This window comes from Delphinapterus leucas, chromosome 1 (genome assembly GCF_059928025.1).
Source record: "Delphinapterus leucas isolate spDelLeu-1000000601 "Yukka" chromosome 1, BTC_Dleu_Yukka2, whole genome shotgun sequence".
NCBI lineage: Eukaryota > Metazoa > Chordata > Mammalia > Artiodactyla > Monodontidae > Delphinapterus > Delphinapterus leucas.
Genome location: NC_143129.1, coordinates 182,651,027 through 182,671,609, shown reverse-complemented (window position 1 = coordinate 182,671,609; position 20,583 = coordinate 182,651,027). Strand labels below are relative to the sequence as shown.

At 47.1% G+C, this 20,583-nt stretch overlaps 1 protein-coding gene and 1 long non-coding RNA gene across 3 annotated transcripts in view; one reads left to right on the top strand and one right to left on the bottom strand.

The window, feature by feature from the left end:
• The first annotated feature begins 1,266 nt into the window (after window positions 1-1,266).
• PGD (phosphogluconate dehydrogenase) lies at window positions 1,267-16,718 on the top strand. Its single transcript, XM_022598770.3, has 13 exons — window positions 1,267-1,385; window positions 2,003-2,078; window positions 2,777-2,956; window positions 5,257-5,322; window positions 5,908-6,026; window positions 7,734-7,803; window positions 10,647-10,781; window positions 12,381-12,570; window positions 14,795-14,925; window positions 15,170-15,303; window positions 15,723-15,822; window positions 15,966-16,088; window positions 16,186-16,718. The coding sequence occupies exons 1-13, from the start codon at window positions 1,378-1,380 to the stop codon at window positions 16,303-16,305; spliced, it is 1,452 nt and encodes a 483-aa protein (XP_022454478.1). The 5' UTR covers window positions 1,267-1,377; the 3' UTR covers window positions 16,306-16,718.
• LOC149750834 (uncharacterized) overlaps window positions 8,648-20,583 on the bottom strand; it is a 23,178-nt gene continuing 11,242 nt past the window's right edge. Inside the window, exons 2-4 of one of the 2 annotated variants that reach the window (XR_016389059.1) lie at window positions 16,757-16,875; window positions 13,792-13,981; window positions 8,648-11,132 (exon numbers count right to left, since the gene is read on the bottom strand). This is a non-coding gene — a long non-coding RNA (uncharacterized LOC149750834). Of the gene's footprint in view, window positions 11,133-12,395; window positions 13,982-16,756; window positions 16,876-20,583 lie in introns of those variants that run through there. The other variant, XR_016389058.1, reaches the window with a different exon arrangement.

The following is a 20,583-nucleotide window of genomic DNA, read 5'->3' as shown; positions in this document are numbered from 1 at the left end:
AGTATAAAAAAGAAAAGAAAAACTATACCCTCAGGAGTGTAAGGTCTGGCTGGTGAAAAACAGGCAAATGTGGAAGCAACTCAAGGAAAAGAACAAATTGCATAAAGAATGTCTCTAGTGGAGAAACCCTAATGTAGAATACTTACATACTAGATAAAGTGGACTGTGACATCGCTTTTAAATTTCAGAGTAAGATTCCACAATTGCACTTAAAAAATATTGTGATTTAATTAACACACAAAAAACCCGGCTATAGTGGGACATTTGCTTACATGGAAGTTATAACAGAATCTGTTAAAACCTATGTTACAAAGTAACCTGTGCAGTTGGTGCGATGGAAATAGCCTTGGCCTTGAATGGGTCATAACTGGGCCACTAACTAGCCATTAACTAGCTGCAGTGACTCTAGTAATGTAACATGTGTTGAGCACTTACTATGTGCAAGGCACTGTTAGGTGACATGAAGCATTCACAAAAGCAAAAAGCCTAAAACGCACTGGAGGAACTAAGCCTTGTCCACAAGCATCTGCACTGGAGGCGGCAGGGTTCAGGGCTGACAGTTAAGATGCCTCGTGCACTGTGGACCGTGCACGTGGGGGATGCGTATTTAATGCCCTGGACCGCCATTCACCAGCACGTCGCCTCTGGTTCCTCAGCTGTACGGGAAGGGGTTCAGTGACACGACCTCCAAAGCCGGGCCCCATCGCCCCCAGCAAGGACATTCCCCGCCTGCTCTCTCTGCGCCTGTTCCTCCACCTGCAAAAAGGTGTCCCACACACGGTCGTGGTGAGGAGCAACATTTCCTGGCACCCATCACACGTGCCCACGGACAAGAATACACCTCGGACCCTGCCCGGGTGGGTCAATTTCACGCGTCAACCCCAGAGTGCACCGCAGCGACGGGAGGAAAGAGTGATGGACCCTTGGACAACAGGCGGTCAAGTGCCCGCTACATTAGAAAGCGCGGCCCGACGTGAGCCACCACCCTTCCGCACCGAGCCGCGGAGCACAGCCCAGGCCCTACGCGTCCTTTGCCCCGAGCCAGAGCCCGGTCCCCGCCGCCTTTCCCCTAGTCCCGCGCCTGCGCCACGCCCCTGCGCTCTCTGGGGAGATGGCATCGATGTGCTCGGCGCTCTCCTGAGCCAGCCCTAGGGGTGGGCGGGTCCATTTGCCTCAGGTGGTCTAACAGGCGCCGGGGCGGACCAATGGCGTGGCCACATGGCTCCGCCCCTTCCTTGCGATTGGCCGGCGCTGGAAAGTCGCGGCCTGGGCCTCGGGAGCCGAGCCGGAGAAGAATTCAGTCCTGGTCGTCCGCGCTGCGGCTACCTGCTCGCCGGCTCTCCTCGGTCCAGCCCGCTCTGCCCCGCCGCCGCCGTCATGGCCCAGTGAGTGGCCGCCCGCGGGCGGCCGGGGAACTTTCCGAGGGCCGACGCGGAGGCCGGAGTCGCCCCAGACGTCGCCTCGCCCCGGGGGTCTTCTGAGCCCGGCCTCGTGGCGCCCGGAGCCCCGGCCTTCCAGGGAGCCGCCAGACCCCGAGCCAGCCCCGCGGCCTCGCCTTTTCTCGGACCCAGCCCCTCTGCCCCTCGCGGCGGCGCAGGCGGATCCGGTTCCTAGGAAGGGCGCGAGGGGAGGGGACAGGCGTGGCCGCGGGAAGCCCGGGCTGCTGGACGGTCCGGCTGTGGGAGACGGGAGGCCTGGAACGAGTCGTCAGCAGCTCGGATAGAGCGCAGAAGGGGCTTAGTGCCGTGGACCCCCTCCTGCGGGCCTGTTTGGTTGGCCCAGGAGAACATGAGGACCTGTTAAGTGGCAGAGCGGGGTGGCCCGCCTCGAGTTTCACGGAAGGCTGCAAGCGCGGGGTCTAAAGTGCAAAAGGGAGGAGGGGATTAGAGGAAAGTTAAGACGAGTTATCAATCACAGCAAAAGCTAGGAAGCTCAGGGTCCCTGACTTGGAATGAATTAAGTGCAGCTGACGGTTTCCTTTGTTCCTTTCCCCGTCTTTTAGAGCGGATATTGCGCTGATTGGACTGGCTGTCATGGGCCAGAACTTAATTTTGAACATGAACGACCACGGCTTTGTGGTAAGTTAGGAGGGGCACACTCTTCCCTTACGGGTTCTTGTTGCCTTAGTCTGAGTGCTGGTGACCGTTCTGATTCCGAAGAACCCATATAACGTGGAACATGGTTCTCTTTATATGCGCCCTGTTGCTGCTTAGGACATTTTTGCAAGAGATCGAGAAGCACCACTTTGCATGTGGGTGTGGGAGGGGCAGCTCCACAGTTCTCTGAGGAAGGAGAGTCCTGCTAAATGTATCTGCAGGTTCTGTCAGTTTTGCAGCCTTGAATAAACCTGTCGGTATCCTAAGGAGGAGAAGTCCCGCTGGGAGTATAGATTTCTGACTTTATTGCCTAATGGGATCTGGTGAAACGTTCGGGTGTGAATACTAAACTGGCTTAGATACAGGATTATCAGTGACAGAAGATAACAGTCTGGAACTAGCTTGTTCCCAGATTTGAGTCCTAACCAAATAGCGACAGACTCTTATCTAGCCTGTTAAGTTTTGGGCAGTTGACATTTGCCTATATTCAGTTCTTTGCCTTTTCATCCTATTAAAATTAACTTTATGGTGATCAGTCAGCACTTGAGTGGGGAAAAGGTAGAATCAGGGTCCTACCTCCCCAAAACCTTGGGCTGCATAGACATTCCATTGTCACTTGGTCCTCAGTCTGAAGGTCTTGTACGTCCCAGATCTCCTGATCAGGCCTTTTGTTCTTCTAGGTCTGTGCTTTTAATAGGACAGTCTCCAAAGTTGATGAGTTCTTGGCCAATGAGGCGAAGGGCACCAAGGTGGTTGGTGCTCACTCCTTGGAGGAGATGGTCTCCAAGCTGAAGAAGCCTCGGCGGATCATTCTGCTTGTGAAGGCTGGTCAGGCCGTCGATGATTTCATTAAAAAACTGGTGAGGCCAGCTCTCTCCCCGCTGCTACTCGTGTGACAGAACGTCTCTCGTTCCCTTCCTTTAGCTATTTCACTTTTTTTTTTTTTTTTTTTTTTGGCCGCGTCGGGTCTCTCCCATTCTGGCGCGTAGGCTATAGAGTGTGCAGGCTTAGTTGCCTCACGGTATGTGGGATCTTAGCTCTCCGACCAGGGATCAAACCCACATCCCCTGCATTGGAAGGTGGATTCTTAACCACTGGATCCCCAGAGGAGTCCCTCACTTCTTTTTGCTTAAGAAATTTTGTCCCTTTTCAATTTTTGGATATGATCTGCTCAGTTCTGACAAAATGTTGCTTAAAAGTCTCAGTGTTGGTTAACTTGACTGGCACCAATTAAGTAAAAACATACCCTCAAGTGGTAATAATTCTTAGTATATAAAATTCTGAGGACAAGAGACACGTCCATGAGAATTCATTATCAACCAGAATAGAAACAGTAGTAATCTCAGTGAGCTCTGTCTTTGATATTCAAAAAAAAAAAACTTATAGTTTTGATTGTGTATTATGAATGTTTAGTGCTAGTCACTATTAAACCTTACTGTCCAAATTTAGAAATAGACTTCATTTTTCTCAGTATTCCTATAAAGCAACAATTCTCAAATTGTTGTATCATTTAATATAAATGACAAGAGATCCCCCTATTCCTATAAAGCAACAACTCTCAAATTGTTGTATCATTTAATATAAATGACAAGAGATCCCCCTATTCCTATAAAGCAACAATTCTCAAATTGTTGTATCATTTAATATAAATGACAAGAGATCCCCCTAGGGAGTCCTAGCAAATGTATCTTTTTTTGGAAGAAGAAAGTAGGCACCTGGGTGGTGCTGGCCGTGCTGTGGTAGGTGGCTGCCTCTGTGCAGTTCTGGTCCCTGATCATCAGCTGAGGGGGCGTTTGCGTCACAGAGGTGCTGATCTTGGTTCTTTGACACATTGTAGTCTGACCCCTTATTTAGGCTTTCCGCCACCTCAGGGCCAGGGGATAGTGGACCCATTTGTTCGTGGTCACCGCCATCTGTACTCTCCCCAGCTTGTTCTCACCGGAAGCCTGATGGCCACTCCTCCACTGGGGTGTCTGTGGGAGAGGAGGGGCCGAAGGGACAGCTGCCTTTTCCCCAGGGAGCGTGCCCGGCACCTTCTGGTCAAAGTGCTGTTGCTATAAGCTTCTGGGGGGACGCCTCTAGGGCCCCTTTCCTCAACATACCTCTGGGGGAAGATCACACTGTATTAACCAGGAGGATTGCCCTCACCATCAGTAAACGGAAACAACCTCATTGCCAGTGCCCTGCAAAGACATTTTTCATCGTCACCAAGAACTTTATTGAACAACGTATTCATTAATCGAAAGAACTTTTTGGCCAACCCCATCGATACTGAAAAACAGTTCTACAGTATCAGCTCTGAAAAAACCAAGGCATTAGCCATTTGGAAGAAATGTTTTGTTGTGAGAAGTGTTGTAACAATAAACAAAGGAAAGGGATGAACATTCCTTTCCCAGAGGAGTAATGTTACCAGTGGGGTTGTTTCTACAGGGAGAGGAATTTGTAACCAGTATGCTACCGTTAAAAAAAAAAAAAAAAAAGACCTAGAAAGGAAGAACGTTGTGATAAAGGACACACCAGACTTTGTGTAGTAAGATGCCAAGCTGCCTATGGTCAGCTACAGACAGAATGGACTGAAAAATGGTAGAGTACTCCTCAGCATAGGACAGTATTAAGTAATGTTACCTGGAGCCTTGTTGGGGGAGACTGAATAATGAATACTGTAATAAAGCCAGCCTGACTGGTGTGGCGTAGGAAGATACTCTTGTTCAAGGCTTGATCTCTTGCTGCCATCTCCAAGTGGTGGTGATCAAATTGTTTATTCATACACAAAACCATTTGTTATTTACTGGACCCCTACTCTGTTCTAGGCAGAGATTTTATAGGTCTTTTAGAGCTAATCCAATCTGGGAATAAATATCAGGCAGGTGGTACACATTGGAAACACAAAATTTTCCAAGTAGGTTTTGTTCGTTGTAAAAATCTTAGTTAAAAAGGATTATTTCGGTTGTGGAGAGTTCTGACTGGGTTTGCTAGCCCTGAGCTTTTAAATAGGGTCTAGCTCTAGCCCCAGAGAGGATTGTTGAAGATTAAATAATATATGTATACTTTCAGACAGGGTTTATTTGGGATAAATTCTTGTTTGCTTTAATTGGTCAAGGTATGTTTATTTTTGTCTTTTATTTTTTTGGTCCGCCTTAATGCTGGTGTCTGGTTACAGGTACCCTTGTTGGACACTGGTGACATCATCATCGATGGAGGAAATTCTGAATATAGGGATACCACGGTAAGCATTTTTCAGTCCACATTCTTCCAGGCTCTGAGAACATTCTAGAAAAAAGTACCAGCACTGCACCTGTGACAGAAGAGTAGACGTCTTTCTGTGGTGCTCTTTTGGGATTGGCCATTAAGACATACCTGATGGACGAGGTTCTCATTAGTCACACACGTAACTGAAAAGAATGACTGCTGCTTAGATACGGCAGGCTGGGCGTTTATGCTTAATCTTCCCTTCCTGTCCCGCCACTCCGTGATACATCAGTGTGCAATGTGGGTGAGCACCGCTGTGCTGATTGTCTCGTGTACAAGGTCGTTTCCTGTAAAACGAGAATGTATGTTTAGCTTTATTATTTCTCTTTGAGGACAGGGTAGCCATATTAAACTTCCATGGATTTTTTTTTTTTAATTCCCAAACAGAGGGGATTAGTAAGTCAGAAAGGGGATTAAATTTCCTGAATGACCAGGTTATTAGTGGATCCTTGGGTCATTTAAGTCAAATGTGGGATCTCCATACCTGTCTTGTACCTCTTCTCATTCAGTGGGAGAAACTGATTTTAGGGAAGCATGACGAAATTCTTTTTCTCTCATGTAGAGACGGTGTCAAGACCTCAAGGCCAAGGGAATCTTGTTTGTGGGGAGTGGAGTTAGTGGTGGAGAGGATGGGGCCCGGTATGGCCCATCACTTATGCCAGGAGGAAACAAAGAGGCTTGGTGAGTACCAAAGGCACCACCCTTGCGTCGACACAGGGAGCCTGAACCTTGAGAACGGGTGAGCTGTGAGCAGTTCTGCCACCCGATCTCCTCTGTGCAGTCTGAGTGTTGGAGATGGGAGATGCTGGAAATATTTCTTTTATGTATACATTTTTTTGCTTTGACATAACGTGTGTGCCTGTTCCTCCTTTCCTTTTTTCTTCTGTTATTTCCTCTAGTACCAATAATGGAAGTTCTAAATAGGCTTCAAGGGTTCAGAGGCTTTAATGAGGCAGCTCAGATAATGTCCTGTGCACTGTCTGGACTTAGGAGTAGGGTCTGCCTCTTCAACTCATATACGGTGTATTTAATCATTGTGAGTAATGGCAAAATCAGACAGGGCCTCTTTCGTCCCAGGGAATGAGGTGGAAAATTTTTTTTTGACTGGGGAAAAAATGCATTTTACACTGCTCACTGTGTTGTGTATAAGAGGAAGGGTTGGCCGCAGAAGGGGGGATGCTTTGGTGATGATGTAGCAGGAGGGCTGTATAAGGCATAGGCTGTGGGTGATGAGCGGGATAGAGGATTAAAATGAAAAGATGCAAGTAATTAATTATACATAATGTAGACTGAAGGAAACACCGCTGTTGAGACTGCAGGAAGAGAGAAAGCCAGATAGAGGATGATAGAGAGATGGAGCAGAAGAGAAAGAAATAGAAAAGGAAGGATCCTTGTGAGGGAGACGTGGGAAGGCAATGCGCTTTTCCGAGTGAGTTTGGTTTCCGAGTATTCTAGACTTATATTAGGCATTAAAGTAAGGAGTGATCAAACCTAATCCCCAAAGGTGAGGGGTTGACTGGGGAAGATTAGTCTTTTAATTACCTCCCTAATGATTAAGTCTGGGATTCTCTTCAGTATGTTAAAGTCTAGAAATAAAGGCCTTCCTGCTTCTCAAAAACTTAAAAATATTTATTTTGGGGTACCGCTAAGTGGGCTGTTACAAATGCAGACAATACACATGAAGAAGTCTGCTATACAGAGGTGCTCTAGTTCTCATTAATACATTTTCTCACACTGACCTGTTAGAAGCAGAGATGGTACTTTTACCTGAAACAATCAGTCAAAGTTCAGGGAAGCTCTAAAAGCTTAAGATGTAGCTACCCCAGCCCCCTCCTCCTGAGCGTTCACTTTGCAGCCCTGTCAAGTTTTGTGTCTTTACCAAAACCCTTTTGTGAAGCTTTATTGGTCAAAAGTGAGGAGGACAGTAGGGAACAGCGTCAGGAGTTACTCTGTGCGCCTCGGGGAGGCGGGGAAGGAATGAAGAACAGTTGCTTTTTCTCTGGATGATAAGGAATGTAGCTCTTGGAAACGTTGCATGGTTCTTTCTGTCCAGAGTCCTGCTGTGCTTGATAACATACGTCCAGACTGATAGGAGCAGTCGCTACAGGAACGGCTTGGAATCACAGCTTCTTCTGATAGTGCAATAGAAACGTCTTCTGGGGCTTTGCTGACCCTCTTACCCAGCCTTTTTGTCTCCTGTCTCAAATCAGATAGTCCGCAGCATCTGACTGATTTACCTTGAGGACTTAGCTTATTCATTACTTTTTTGTGGGCACTTCCACCGACTGCTAGAAAGGAAACAATTGGGGGGCGGTGGGGAGTCCTTGAGAATTTCGTGGAGACCCAGGCCCCTTGTCAGCAGCTGAACCACCCACTTCCTTCCTACAGGCCCCACATCAAGGCCATCTTCCAGGGCATCGCCGCAAAAGTGGGGACTGGAGAACCCTGCTGTGACTGGGTACGTTGTGGGCCCCCCTGAAGCCAGTTGGCGCCACGGGCATTGACATGACCAGGTGCAGAGCAAGGATCACCATGGTCCCAGCGGTTTGCTTTGTGACATAAGCTCCTCAATGTTTACATCGCTAGCACAGACAATGCCGAAAATGCATCAATTGTACATGTCCTTGTATCTTAATTGGAGGTTGATATTAAAAGCAGCCCTCGTCAATTCATCTAAAATATGGATTCCTTAAAAAAGGAACATGAAGGGCTTCCCTGGTGGTGCAGTGGTTGAGAGTCCGCCTGCCGATTCAGGGGACGCGGGTTCGTGCCCCGGTCTGGGAAGATCCCACGTGCCGCGAAGCGGCTGGGCCCGTGAGCCATGGCCACTGAGCCTGCGTGTCCGGAGCCTGTGCTCTGCAACGGGAGAGGCCACAACAGTGAGAGGGCCGCGTACCACAAAAAAAAAAAAAAAAAAAAAGAGGAACAGGAATGATGAGGTGAAGTAAGGTTTTCTTCGTCATGTTACTTCATGGCTAAAGAGAGGATGTCAAGGGAGTTGCCTGGTGGTCCAGTGGTTAGGACTCTGCACTCTCACCGCCGTGGCCTGGGTTCAATCCCTGCTTGAGGAACTAAGATCCCGCAAGCCGCATGGCGTGGCCAAAAAAACCAAAAAGAACAAGAAAGAAAGAATGTCAAGGGGGTAGGGGAGGAAAAGAAAAGAGAGAGAATGTCAGAATCAAAAGTGGAGTTTGCTCCCTGGGGTAGGTATTCTGTGCTTAGAACAGAGTAAGCTGCAGCTCTTCGCCCTTACTGAATGTGAAGGAGGCCGAGGCAAATTCTTTCCTTCCCTATATTTTGTGTTGCTGGTAAAATAAATTTTATCCCTTGTTACAGCCTTAGTCCATCCCCTGGATGAAAAAAAAAACACTAGGCAGGGGAGACCTGAGTTGTCTTTCTGGCTCTCCATTGACTAGCGGTGTGACATTAGGCAAGTCATTTTCTTCCATGGGCTTCAGTTTTCTCACCTGTCAAATATGGGGGTTGGACTGGATGACCTCCAAGTTCTCTTTAGCTCCTGATCCCCTTGAATTTTATTCTACGTGCCATTTTTATGATGTTAGTTTTGCTTTATATGAGATAAAAGGTAGAGAAGAAATGAGGACTTGGGCCCATGGGGGATGAGGGGAGTCCTCCCCCCAGGCCTGACAGTGCCTGGTGACTAAGCCGCTCCTTACATTTTAACCAGTGGTCACTGAGTTCAGTCAGAACCTGCTTAGCGCTGAGAGACGCTGGTGCTGTGATTTAGAAGACTGAGTAATTTTCTCACTAGTGTGAAGGATTGGGAAGGGAGCTTTTGTTCCTTGACAATACACTGCTGCAGTAAAAAAAAAAAAAAAAAAAGAACAGTGACAGTAACTTCTTTTTAGATACATTTAGGACATAAATCATGAGGAAATTAACAGTACTTGCCTGTGTATCTTGATCAACTCCTGTTGACTTCCCATAACCCCAAGCCTTACTCTTAGGTTACTGAAAAGAAAAAACTGGTATAGATACTAAAAGCAGGCACCCCTTAGCTCAGTTTTGAAGTTACAGGAAGGAAGGGGTGAAGCAAGGTATTATTGGCCATGTTACTTCATGGCCAAAGAAAGTGTCAAAATCAGAAAGGGGGAACTTCCTTGGTGGCACAGTGGTTAGGAGTCTGCCTGCCAATGCAGGGGTACATGGGTTCGAGCCCTGGCCCGGGAAGATCCCACATGGCGCAGAGCAGCTAAGCCTGTGTGCCACAGCTACTGAGCCTGTGCTCTAGAGCTCGCGAGCCACAACTACTGAAGCCCGCGCGCCTAGAGCCCGTGCTCCGCAGCAATAGAAGCCACCGCAATGAGAAGCCCGTGCACCGCAACTAGAGAAAGCCCGCGCACAGCAACGAGGAGCCAACACAGCCAAAATAAATTTAAAAAAAAAAATCAGAAAGGGTAGGCCAGCAATGGAAACATAGACAGAGGAAGTCTCTATGTCAGGGTGGCAGTGTGACAGCATCCACCCCAGCAGTGCTGCCAGCACTGGTCCACCGGCAGGCATATCCCTGTCATGGTGACGGGAGTGTCTGACTGCAGAACTCTCCTTGTTCTGACTCCTTGCCCTCCAACCAGTTTTCAGATAATCTGGCTTCCCAAGTAGCTTGTCCACAGGGACAGGATGTGTTGATCAGACTAATAACACTTGTAACCATTAAGATACATAGTTAAATTTCTCATCATAAATTTACAGACTGGTATTCTGATTTTATACATCTTGCCAGCTTTATTAGAAATCAGTACCTTGTCAGTTTTGGGACCCTGGCAAGAACACATTTCTGGGCTTACAAGGGCAGACCTTGCATCTGAGGTCATTTTATCTCTCGGTGGCCATTACAACTATAGTACATTTATATATTGTTTAAAGTACAAGTGACTTAATTAGCTTCTTTTCACCTGCGGTTGCTAGAAAAATAACCAGGGAAAAGAAGACTCCTTTTACTTGTGGGAGGGGGCTGGGGAGTGGGGAGTTACTTTTAATAACAATGAGAAAGAATGGAAAATGTAGGCTAAAGACCTGTGGGTACTTCACAGTGAATTTGGGGATTTTGAAAAACCTTTAAAGGAATGAATTTGGAGTTAGTTTACAATAGCATCGTGCTGGATTGAAGCTTGTGTTGAGTTGTTATATGATGATTCTTCTTTTGAAAATACTGTAAATACTTGTTCGTATTTGTTACGTTTTGTATGGGGAGGCAGTCTTGCCAAAGAACTGGATGTGGACTTCTCTGGTGTATTTCCTGGCTCCCTGAAGGCCTCTTGGCGCTTGTGGCTCTAACAGGTCGGGGACGAGGGGGCAGGACACTTTGTGAAGATGGTGCACAACGGGATAGAGTACGGAGACATGCAGCTCATCTGCGAGGCCTACCACCTGATGAAAGACGTCCTGGGCATGGAGCACAAGGAGATGGCAAAGGTGAGTCCTGGGCCCTGGGTGGGGGGAGCGCTGCTCAGGTGAGAAGGCTTTGCTGGTGACGATAAGTCCTTCCTCATTCTTTTTCCCTTGGTCATTCTGGTGGCCTGGATGGACTCAGCCTAATCTAAGGGAAGCTCTCAGTAACAGGACCATAAAATCTGATAGCCAGTCACTAGGCCAGAAGTTCCCAGAGACTCTTGGTGTAATCCTCTCTCCCACTCAGGGACCCTGACTGTGTGTCAGGCCTGTGTCACTTAACTGCCTGGTCTCGTTTGATCCTCCGTTGGTCCCATGTGGGAGGTGCAGCAGAAGCTCGCTTTTCTGATCCAGGTGGGACTGGCTGTTAGACAGCTATTCAAAAAAAGGTAGTCAAAGTTGGGAAACATAAGCATTTCCCCCAACATTTTATTATGAAAATGTTCAAACATAAAACAAAATTGAAAGAATTGGACAGTGATCAGTTACATACACACAACCTAGATTCTACCATTAACATTTTACTCTGCTTACTTTGTCGAATATCGTCCATCCGTCTATTAGTTTTATCTTTTTTAAAAAATACACTTCAAAGTAAACTGCAGACATTTGTACTGTTTTCTGTAAATGCTTCAGCGTCATTGACTAGGCAAACATTTATTTTAACTGAAAATATAGGAAGGTGCGTTCAGTCACCCATCATTTCATGGAGAGCCAGGTCCTTCTACGTGTGGCTCTGCTGATAGCATTCTAATCAACTTTCTTCTCATCTAGAGTTTGTAGTTTCAGTTATTTCAAGTGGAACATGATTTAAAGACACTTGCGAGGCACACGGTGCAGAATCCTTCCAGATTTTTTACATTCTTTTCCCTCCTAATTTTAAAATTTGTGTTGGGAATTCCCTGGTGGTCCAGTGGTTAGGACTCTGCACTCTCACTGCCAAGGGCCTGGGTTCAACCCCTGGTTGGGGAACTAAGATCCCACAAGCCATGCGGTGTGGCCAAAAAAAAAAAATTGCGTCATCCCCACTTATTTTGTTTCACTAACTTGCCTTTATTCTTTCCAAAACAGTTTGACTTAGTTTTCATAGAAACATTGCTTTTCTTTGTGTGTTCATATTTAATTGGTTTATATAATATGAGTGCCAGGCACTGTTTTATGTTGGGGATATATTAGTGGAAAAAACAAAGTCCCTGCCCTCATGGACCTTGGAAAGATAGACAGTAATGACTGAATATATAAAACTTGTTCGTGATCACTATTATAAAGAAAAGTAAACGGGAGGAAGAGGCTGCTCTAGATCGGGTGATCAAGGAAAGTGACTGTACGAAAACCCAACCGAGATGAGGGGACACCTGGCTCTGAGGAAAGCACTGGCCTGGTGACCAGAAAATCAGCATGAACAGGTTGAAATCAGAAGCAGCTGACTGTTGGTTAGCATAAAACTCAGCTGGTGGCAGAAGTGTTCGGGTGTCCTGCAGAGGAGCCTGGTAGCCTCAGGGGTTGAGCAGGTTGTGAGCATCGGTCAATATTTACGTGGGAAAGGGATGAATCAGTTAAGGGAGCATCTCCGGTATAATCCTAGGTTCTCCCACATTGTTTTCTTTCACATCCTGCACACAGGCCTTTGAGGAATGGAATAAGACAGAGCTGGACTCATTCCTGATTGAGATCACAGCCAGTATTCTCAGGTTCCAAGATACTGACGGCGAACACCTGCTGCCCAAGATCAGGGACAGCGCGGGGCAGAAGGGCACCGGGAAGTGGACCGCCATCTCTGCCCTGGAGTACGGCGTCCCCGTCACCCTCATCGGTAACACTCAGCTTTGGATTGAACCTTTTCATCTCACTGTTTTGACCCTGGTGTCTTTCTGGCAACTAAGAGTTACCAGATCTCTCAGAGAATCTGTTCAACCCTAGTCGGCTTTCCGAGTGTGGTCTGCTCTTTCTGCCCTTGAATAAGTTGACAGTGTGAGAGAGGCTGAAGCTGCTTTTGAATCTCTTCTTTATAATCCTTCTGTCAAGCATGTGAGCTTTGAGATAAATTCAAAAGTTACTACCTGTCTTAGCCAGTTTGACTTTGGGGATCATTTTAACATTAGTGATTAAATTATAGTCAATGACCTAAGATCTTTCTAATAGGGAAGCTAACTGTAATGGAATTTTTCATACAAAAGTTCACAGAATAATAAAAGTTCATGTATTCAACATTTATTACTATTTTGCTGAGGTTTTTTTCTCAGATATTTGAGGAATAAAATATTACGTAAGCATTTCCAGTCCTTTAATATTCTTTTCCTAAGTTCCTTCCCCTTTTTCTTTTAGAAGAAAACTACTGTCCTGAAGTGAGTGTATATCCTTCCCATCCATGTTTTTTATCTTGTCTTAATGAGCTAAGCATCAAACTCAAAAAGTTGTAGAGAGAAGGAAATAATAAAAAGCAGAAATAAAACAAAAATAATAAGGGGATTAACAAAACTACATGATGGTTCTTTAAGAATAAGATAGATACGTTCTGTCAAGATTGGAAAAGGAGAATGGAGGCTCCTGGTCTGCTTATGAAGGCTGATCTTTGCTCCTGGCAGAATGGTTCCCCCTGCAGTAATAAAACAAGTTTTCTTGTTGGCTCTTCCAGACATAGGTTGCCTTTCCCTCTCTAGTCTCCTCCTGCCTTTGGTTTCCTGTTAATTATGCCTGACTGTGTTTACAGTGGACTGGGTAGTTGCAGGCACAGTAAGGAGGGAAGCAGTTTGCTTAGTCCAGCTCTACAGAGAAGGAAGTTGACTGCTTTTGAGCTAATCTGAGTGCTACCCTGGGCGGGGGCCCAAGGGGACAGTAGCTGGGAGCAGTTTATTCATCACTGCCTCAAAAAGAGTCCTGCTCTCTTGTTTCGGAGACTTTGTACCCTACCTTCCAGCTGATGGTAGTCAGCCTTCCTCCCTGGCTGCGTGCCATTCTTGTTTGTTGAACTGACGGGGAAATGAGTCTTCCAGCTAATCTTTAGGTAACCCCCGGAGGGTTACGCCACACTCACCTCTTCCTGCTTTTTGTCTTCTGAAGCTTCCGCCTAAGAATGCTAAGTCATCCTGTGTGTGCACTGCAGGCGCCCAGAGAGCTGGGCAAGGACAAGGACAGGGAGACACCTGCTCTCAAGTTTATGGCCAGAACTCTTTCCTCAGAAATAAAGTCCTCTGTTAGTTCCCAAAGGTTTTACTTCATTCTGTCTGTTGGGGGAAAAAATGGTTAATTTATTCTAATTATATAAAGTGTCAACTGGGCAAGCATTTATAAGTGATAATTTTTAAGATACTAATATCTTAATATTAAAATACCATATTGGGGACTTCCCTGGCGGTCCCGTGGTTAAGAATCCGCCTTCCAGTACAGGGACGCGGGTCCGAGCCCTGGTCGGGGAACTAAGATCCCACATGCTGCACAGCACAGCCCCCCCCTCCCCAAAATATTGAAATATTTTTTATTCAAATGAAGTAAAATTGTGAAACTGTAATGGTGACCATGGACATAGCAAAAACTGAACTGTAAGAATTAGAAAATGGAGTTTTTTGAAGGGAGAATCTCAGTGTACTCGTTTCAAAGTGATGAGTATTAGTGCTTCAAAAGAAAAGAAATGAAGTCTTTGGTGACCATTTATAAATTAAAGTCCTCGCAAATGAAACTGAAATTTTACTGGAGGACCAACACTGAGTAATTCTTAATGATAGTGGTTTTGCTCTTCGTTTTTTCCCCTTAAAATTCCCCTTTGAAGTTCATGGTGATCTTTGAGGTTGAATATGTGTATTTATGTTGGAGACTGACTTGGAGTTTTCATTTTCAAATTAACCGTTAGAGCTTTTTATGAAAGTTCTTTCTGATGCAGGTTAGCTTTGCGGCCGAAGGTTGAGACTTTGCGCTTGTGGTAAAACTGGAAATCGTGCTGCATTGCTCTTTTCCCTCATCTTCTCTGGCTTGTGTGCGCTCCTCCTCGGGTTCTGCCTGTGAGTTGTGGTGACTTGTTATCTCCCCCTCCCCCCACGTAGGAGAAGCGGTCTTTGCTCGATGCTTATCATCTCTGAAGGACGAGAGGATTCAAGCCGGCCAAAAGCTGAAGGGGCCTCAAAAGGTCCAGTTCGAAGGAGATAAGAAATCATTCCTGGAGGACATTCGAAAGGTGGGGTGCCACCCCGCAGTGGCAGCGGGGATGGGACTGGTGGGGAGAACACCCCGAGGCCACGGGGAGGACGTGGGGTCTGTCCAGCCTTGCCCGTTGATCTGATATGCAGCCTTTCCTAAACCGTGTCCTCGTTAGAGCTGCACTGCGGTGGCGGGCGGGGGCGGGGGGGCGGGGGCGGGGGGGCGGATTAGGCAGCCGTGCGCCAGCCACAGTTCTGATGAGTCTTTGTGCCCTCCTTTAGGCCCTCTATGCTTCCAAGATCATCTCTTATGCTCAGGGCTTTATGCTGCTAAGACAGGCAGCCACTGAATTTGGCTGGACCCTCAACTATGGTGGCATTGCCCTGATGTGGAGGGGGGGCTGCATCATCAGGAGGTGAGTGGTCGGGGGACCTGCCACCTGCCGTGCGGGAGCGCTGTGGTCTTAGGGCACTCTCGGGGACGGTTTCCCTGGAACTGGTACAGTGAGTCCTCTCGCTGGGACGCTGGCAACCAGGCAGGTTTAGGTGTCACATCTCACTTTCTTCCTGCACGTCAGTTATTCTAACTCGAGTGTCCATCCTACCCCGTCTAAAGTAGTTCTGTGAGCACGGTTGTGCCCTTGGCCCTCACCTCTCGGGACCTGGGCTGTCTGTATTCACGGCACGTACAGCGAGCTGGTGGGGATGGGGGGACAGGTGCCTTCGTACCTCGCGAGGGTATCTGTCAGCTTCCAACTTACTTCCTCTGCTTTCTGCCAGGTGTTCAGCCTGCTAGTTAAGATTCATTGATCTTTTTCCCTCTTGATTATTTCAGTGTATTCCTAGGAAAGATAAAAGATGCATTTGATCGAAACCCAGGACTTCAGAACCTACTACTAGATGACTTCTTTAAGTCAGCTGTGGAAAACTGCCAGGTATGTAGCCCAGAGCTGGGTAGTACGGGAATTCTGTCTTAGTGAGTTTTGCTCTGGGGGGTCTGCTTTTTCATTTATGCATGAAAATCTGTTGTCTTTTCTGTGAGCTAATCACTAGTCTTTGGCTTTACTTTTTTGCTCAGGACTCCTGGCGGCGGGCAGTCAGTACTGGTGTCCAGAGAGGCATTCCCATGCCCTGCTTCACCACTGCTCTTTCCTTCTACGATGGATACAGACACGAGATGCTGCCAGCCAACCTAATCCAGGTGAGCTTTTGGAGTAGGCGATGAACATGAACCTGGGTGGTACCTAGGGTCATGTGCCTGCGTCTGTCCTATAACCAACCCATTTCTTGTTTTCTAGGCTCAGCGCGATTACTTTGGGGCTCACACCTATGAACTCTCGAACAAGCCAGGACAGTTTATCCACACCAACTGGACAGGCCACGGTGGCAGTGTGTCCTCGTCTTCATACAATGCCTGATGAGATTCTGTTACGCGCCACGACTCCACAGACCGGTACATTCCACTTGCCACACAGCACTGCTTACATGGCCCTTTGCCCTACTTTCTGCTCAGATCTTTGAAAATAAAGTGTCGTAAGAGACTCCTCTGAAGAGTCAACCCGAGTTTATTTGTAAAGTAGAGCTGTGAGAACCATCGCATCCTCTGCCCTCGCCTCTTGGGATGGAGCAGAAATTGAGCGTGTGTGCGACCTCGAGAGCCAGCTCCCTGAGGCGGTGTTTCCTGCGTGTCCCCCGTGGGTTAGGGAGACAGAGCTCTTCTCACGTAGGTGGGAAAGGTTTTTGTGGAATTTGATCAAACTGGAGTCTTTGTATCATGCAGCTGAATTCCCTTTTGCCTTTAATAAAAATTTTAAAAAAAAGAAAAGAAAAATCATATTTATGCTTCTCCAGATTCTTAAATATTCTCACCTTATCCACACTGAGCCATATCCTCATTGGTAGAACGATGTGCACCCGGTTTCATTACATTTGAATTAGTTTATTTCCTTCCTTTATTTAGCCTTCTTAAATATTTTCCTCTTTGTTTTCTTTAAAAAAAAAAAAGAAAAGACCTCAATAATAGTACCAGGAACAGCAAAGTTAGGTAATGATTAACTCTGGAGGGAAGGGTGAGGAGAGGTAGTCAAGGGGTGGGTGTACAGGCTTATGACTTTGGACAAATTATTTAATCTGTCTGGCCTCAGTCTTCTCATTTGTAAAATGGGGATAATCATCGTACCTGCCTCCTTAAGGTTATTTTGAAGATTCACCTAGTAAAAACAGACCGACACTTGACAAATAATAAGCACCTACTTAAGTGGTAATTATTATTATTACCACTTCAGGTGTGCCTGTCCCTGAAGCAGTGGCATTTCTGAGAGTTAGAAACCAAATGTTACTTCTCAGCACTCACTGGTGAATTCACTTTGGAAACCGGCCCTCAAAAAGTTCCTGGCAGGGCTCCTCTGTGCGCTCAAGTGACGACGGACAGATCTTAACTGAATGCACTACCACCATAACCCCTTCCCCACCACCCTGCCAGGAGGTGGATCTCGGGAACAGCAGGTCTGGGGTGGGCCCCACATTCTGTATTTCTAACAAGCAACCAGGTGAGGCCATTATTGGCACAGTCAGGGCAAAATAAACGGAAGCTCCTTTATCGCTAAAAGAATATAACCGTCCTTTGCCTAGGTCCTTGACAGGGAGTTTTTTTTTTACTATATATACGATTTCATGCCTTTGGAACTTTACATCCCGTGACTTATTTGAAAAATTAATGTCTGCCACACAGTGAATACTATTTAAGGTTGACTATTACCTACTTCCTGCTGAAGGGGAGGTGGTCAAACAATTCTGAAAGTGGATAGAGGTGGCCATGGACGGGTTCTGCGCCCAGCCAGGTCCTGTCCAGCCTAACTGCCACAGGGACAGTCCGGTGGCCATTCCAGCAAAGGGCCTCCCTTGGCAGAGACTGTGGGCCTATTATCTTTCTGCTTTCTTTCTGCTTCCATTTGAGACACAGTGGAGTTAAGACATATGGATCAGGCAAGGGAGCAGACAGGACCTCTCAGCAGAGGCTTTAGGCAGGGGCTTTACAGGTGTTACATTTCTTTGAGGCAGATGTGGAGCCATCTTTTTAGGAGGGGTAGAGAGACCGTCAGGATGTATATACTATGTTTAGTATGTATGTTAGCACAGACATGTTCGCTGTTTAGTAATAGATATGCTGTTCCAGTAACAAACCACCGCAAACTCAGTGGTGTGATATAACCACCATTTTTATCATTCTCCTAATTCTGAGGTCAGGAAGTTGGTACAGGAGCGACAGCTTGTCTCTGTTCCACAATGTCTTGGAGCCTCAGCTAAGACTTGAAAGTTGGGGGTGATTCCATGGCTGGGATCACTTGGAGGTGTCTGTCTCCTTCATTCATTGGGCGCTCGATGCTGGCTGGGACCTCAGCTAGGGCTACCAGCTGGAAAGGTGCACGGCGGCCTCACCACGTGGCCTCAGCCTAGGCAAACTTCTTACTTGGTGGCCCAGGGCTCCAAAGGGGAGTGTTCCAGCTAACAAAATGGATACCACATTGCCTTTTAAGACCTAGCCATGGATGTGACACGGCATTATTTCAGCAACATTACATCAGTTACAAGTGAGTCATAAGCTCTCTAAATTCAAGGGAAGGAGTATTAGGCTTTACCTCTTGATGGCAGAGTGGCAAAGTTCTAGAAGAGCATGTGGGTCAGGAGATTTTTTTTTCCCCCCCAAATATAATCTGCCACGTATGCTTCCCTGGAAAAGGACACTTTGTTACGTGGGGAAGTTGGGAACTCTGGCCCTATTTGGGGGTTTTCCTGAGGGCCTCATACAGTATTTATGGAATATATAAGAATATAATAATAGCTAACAGAGTGCGTGCCAGGCACTGTCTTTTTTTATTTTATTTTATTTTTTTCTTTTTTGGCTGCGTTGGGTCTTTGTTGCTTGCTGTACGCGGGCTTTTCTCTAGTTGCAGCAAGCAGGGGCTACACTTCGTTGCAGTGCGCGGGCTTCTGTGTGTGGTGGCACGGGCTCTAGACGCGTGGGCTCAGTAGTTGCGGTGCACAGGTTTAGCTGCTCCGTGGCACATGGGATCTTCCTGCACCAGGGATCAAACCCGTGTCCCCTGCATTGGCAGGCGGATTCTTAACCACTGTGCCACCAGAGAGGCTCCCAGGCACTGTTCTTTGTTTTTTTTGTTGTTGTTTTTGCGGTACGCGGGCTTCTCACTGTTGTGGCCTCTCCCGTTGCGGAGCACAGGCTCTGGACGTGCAGGCTCAGCGGCCATGGCTCACGGGCCTAGCCACTCCGTGGCATGTGGGATCTTCCCGGACCGGGGCACGAACCCGTGTCCCCTGCATCGGCAGGCAGACTCTCAACCACTGTGCCACCAGGGAAGCCCCCAGGCACTATTTTAAGTTTACTCATTTAATACAACAGCCTCTGAAGTAGGTACTACCATTATCCCCAATTTACAGATGAAGCCCAAGGATGTGAAGTAACTTGTCCAAGATCACATAGCTCCTGCAGAACTGAAAACTGAGCCCCGGCAATCTGGTGCCAGAATCCACGCACTTAATCATCAGACTATCTTACTGCTCTATGTGTGCGATGCGTCACTCATCGGCAGATGTACTGTACACCTACTATGTGCCAAGCACCGTGCTGGGAACCATTTGTTTAGTGGTGAGAGAATTTGAAAGTCCTGAGCTCATGAGCTCCTAGAATACATATAACAGCCGATGGAGACGGAGTTCTGAATCAGCATTTTACAATGCAAATTTAGGGAAAATAAATGATTAAACATTCATGGTACCCTATTTAATGCAGCTGGAAGGGGCTCAGGAAACCTGCAGTGTCCTTGCCTTATTTATGGTGAGGGCAGTGGGACGAGAGAAGAGGATAAGACTGTGGACTCAGAAGCCAGGCTGCTCATAATCAAATCTGGGCTCTACCACCTCCCAGCAGTTCAACCTCTGACAAAGTCCTCTCACCTCCGGGATACGCTTCCCTCATATGTAAAATGCGGGTAACAGCACCCACCTCCGAGGGCAGGGCACCTAGGGCACAGCCAGGAGCAAGTCAGCGCTCAGTGTTAACCAAGGGGCGAGAGGGCCTTCTCGGCGCAATGCTGACGCCTGGTGGCCAGTTTACATGCCAGCTCTTCATCCTGTGAAAATAGTCCCAACCAATCACGGTTGACCCTTGAAAAAGAGGTGGGTGGGTAGGGGTGCTGATCCCCACTTTCCCCCTCCCGCAGTTGAAAATCTGCGTATAATTTATAGTGGGCCCTCCAAGTGTGTGGTTTGGCACACAAAGATTCGACCCACCACGGATCGTGTAGTGCCGTAGCATTTAGTACTGAGAAAAACCCTTGTGCAAGTGGACCCGTGCACTTCAAACCCGTGTTGTTCAGAAGGTCAGTGTGCGTCCATTTTCTGTAACGTAATACCTCAGCCCTGGACTTCTCTCTTCAGATCCTAAAGGGTTAGGGTATTCTGCACGTGTCACTGGAATAATGCTCTTTCAGCCTGGGAAGCAGCTGCTTTAAAGTGAGATGCCTTGCAAGGTAAAAAGCACAGACGCTGCCTGGGAAATAATTGTTACTGCTTCTTGAACACTTATGTGAGGCAATTTAAACCTCACAACTGCTCTGCGAGGCTGGTCCTATGATCCCCACTTTATAAATGAGGGAACTGAGTCTTGGAGGGGTTCTGAC

What these genes read in the sequence shown, in the direction of transcription:
- PGD (XM_022598770.3), top strand. An exon ending in GGAGGAAACAAAGAGGCTTG is followed by an intron (nt 6,027 to 7,733) that starts GTGAGTACCAAA and finishes TCCTTCCTACAG; the next exon opens with GCCCCACATCAAGGCCATCT. An exon ending in AGCACAAGGAGATGGCAAAG is followed by an intron (nt 10,782 to 12,380) that starts GTGAGTCCTGGG and finishes TCCTGCACACAG; the next exon opens with GCCTTTGAGGAATGGAATAA.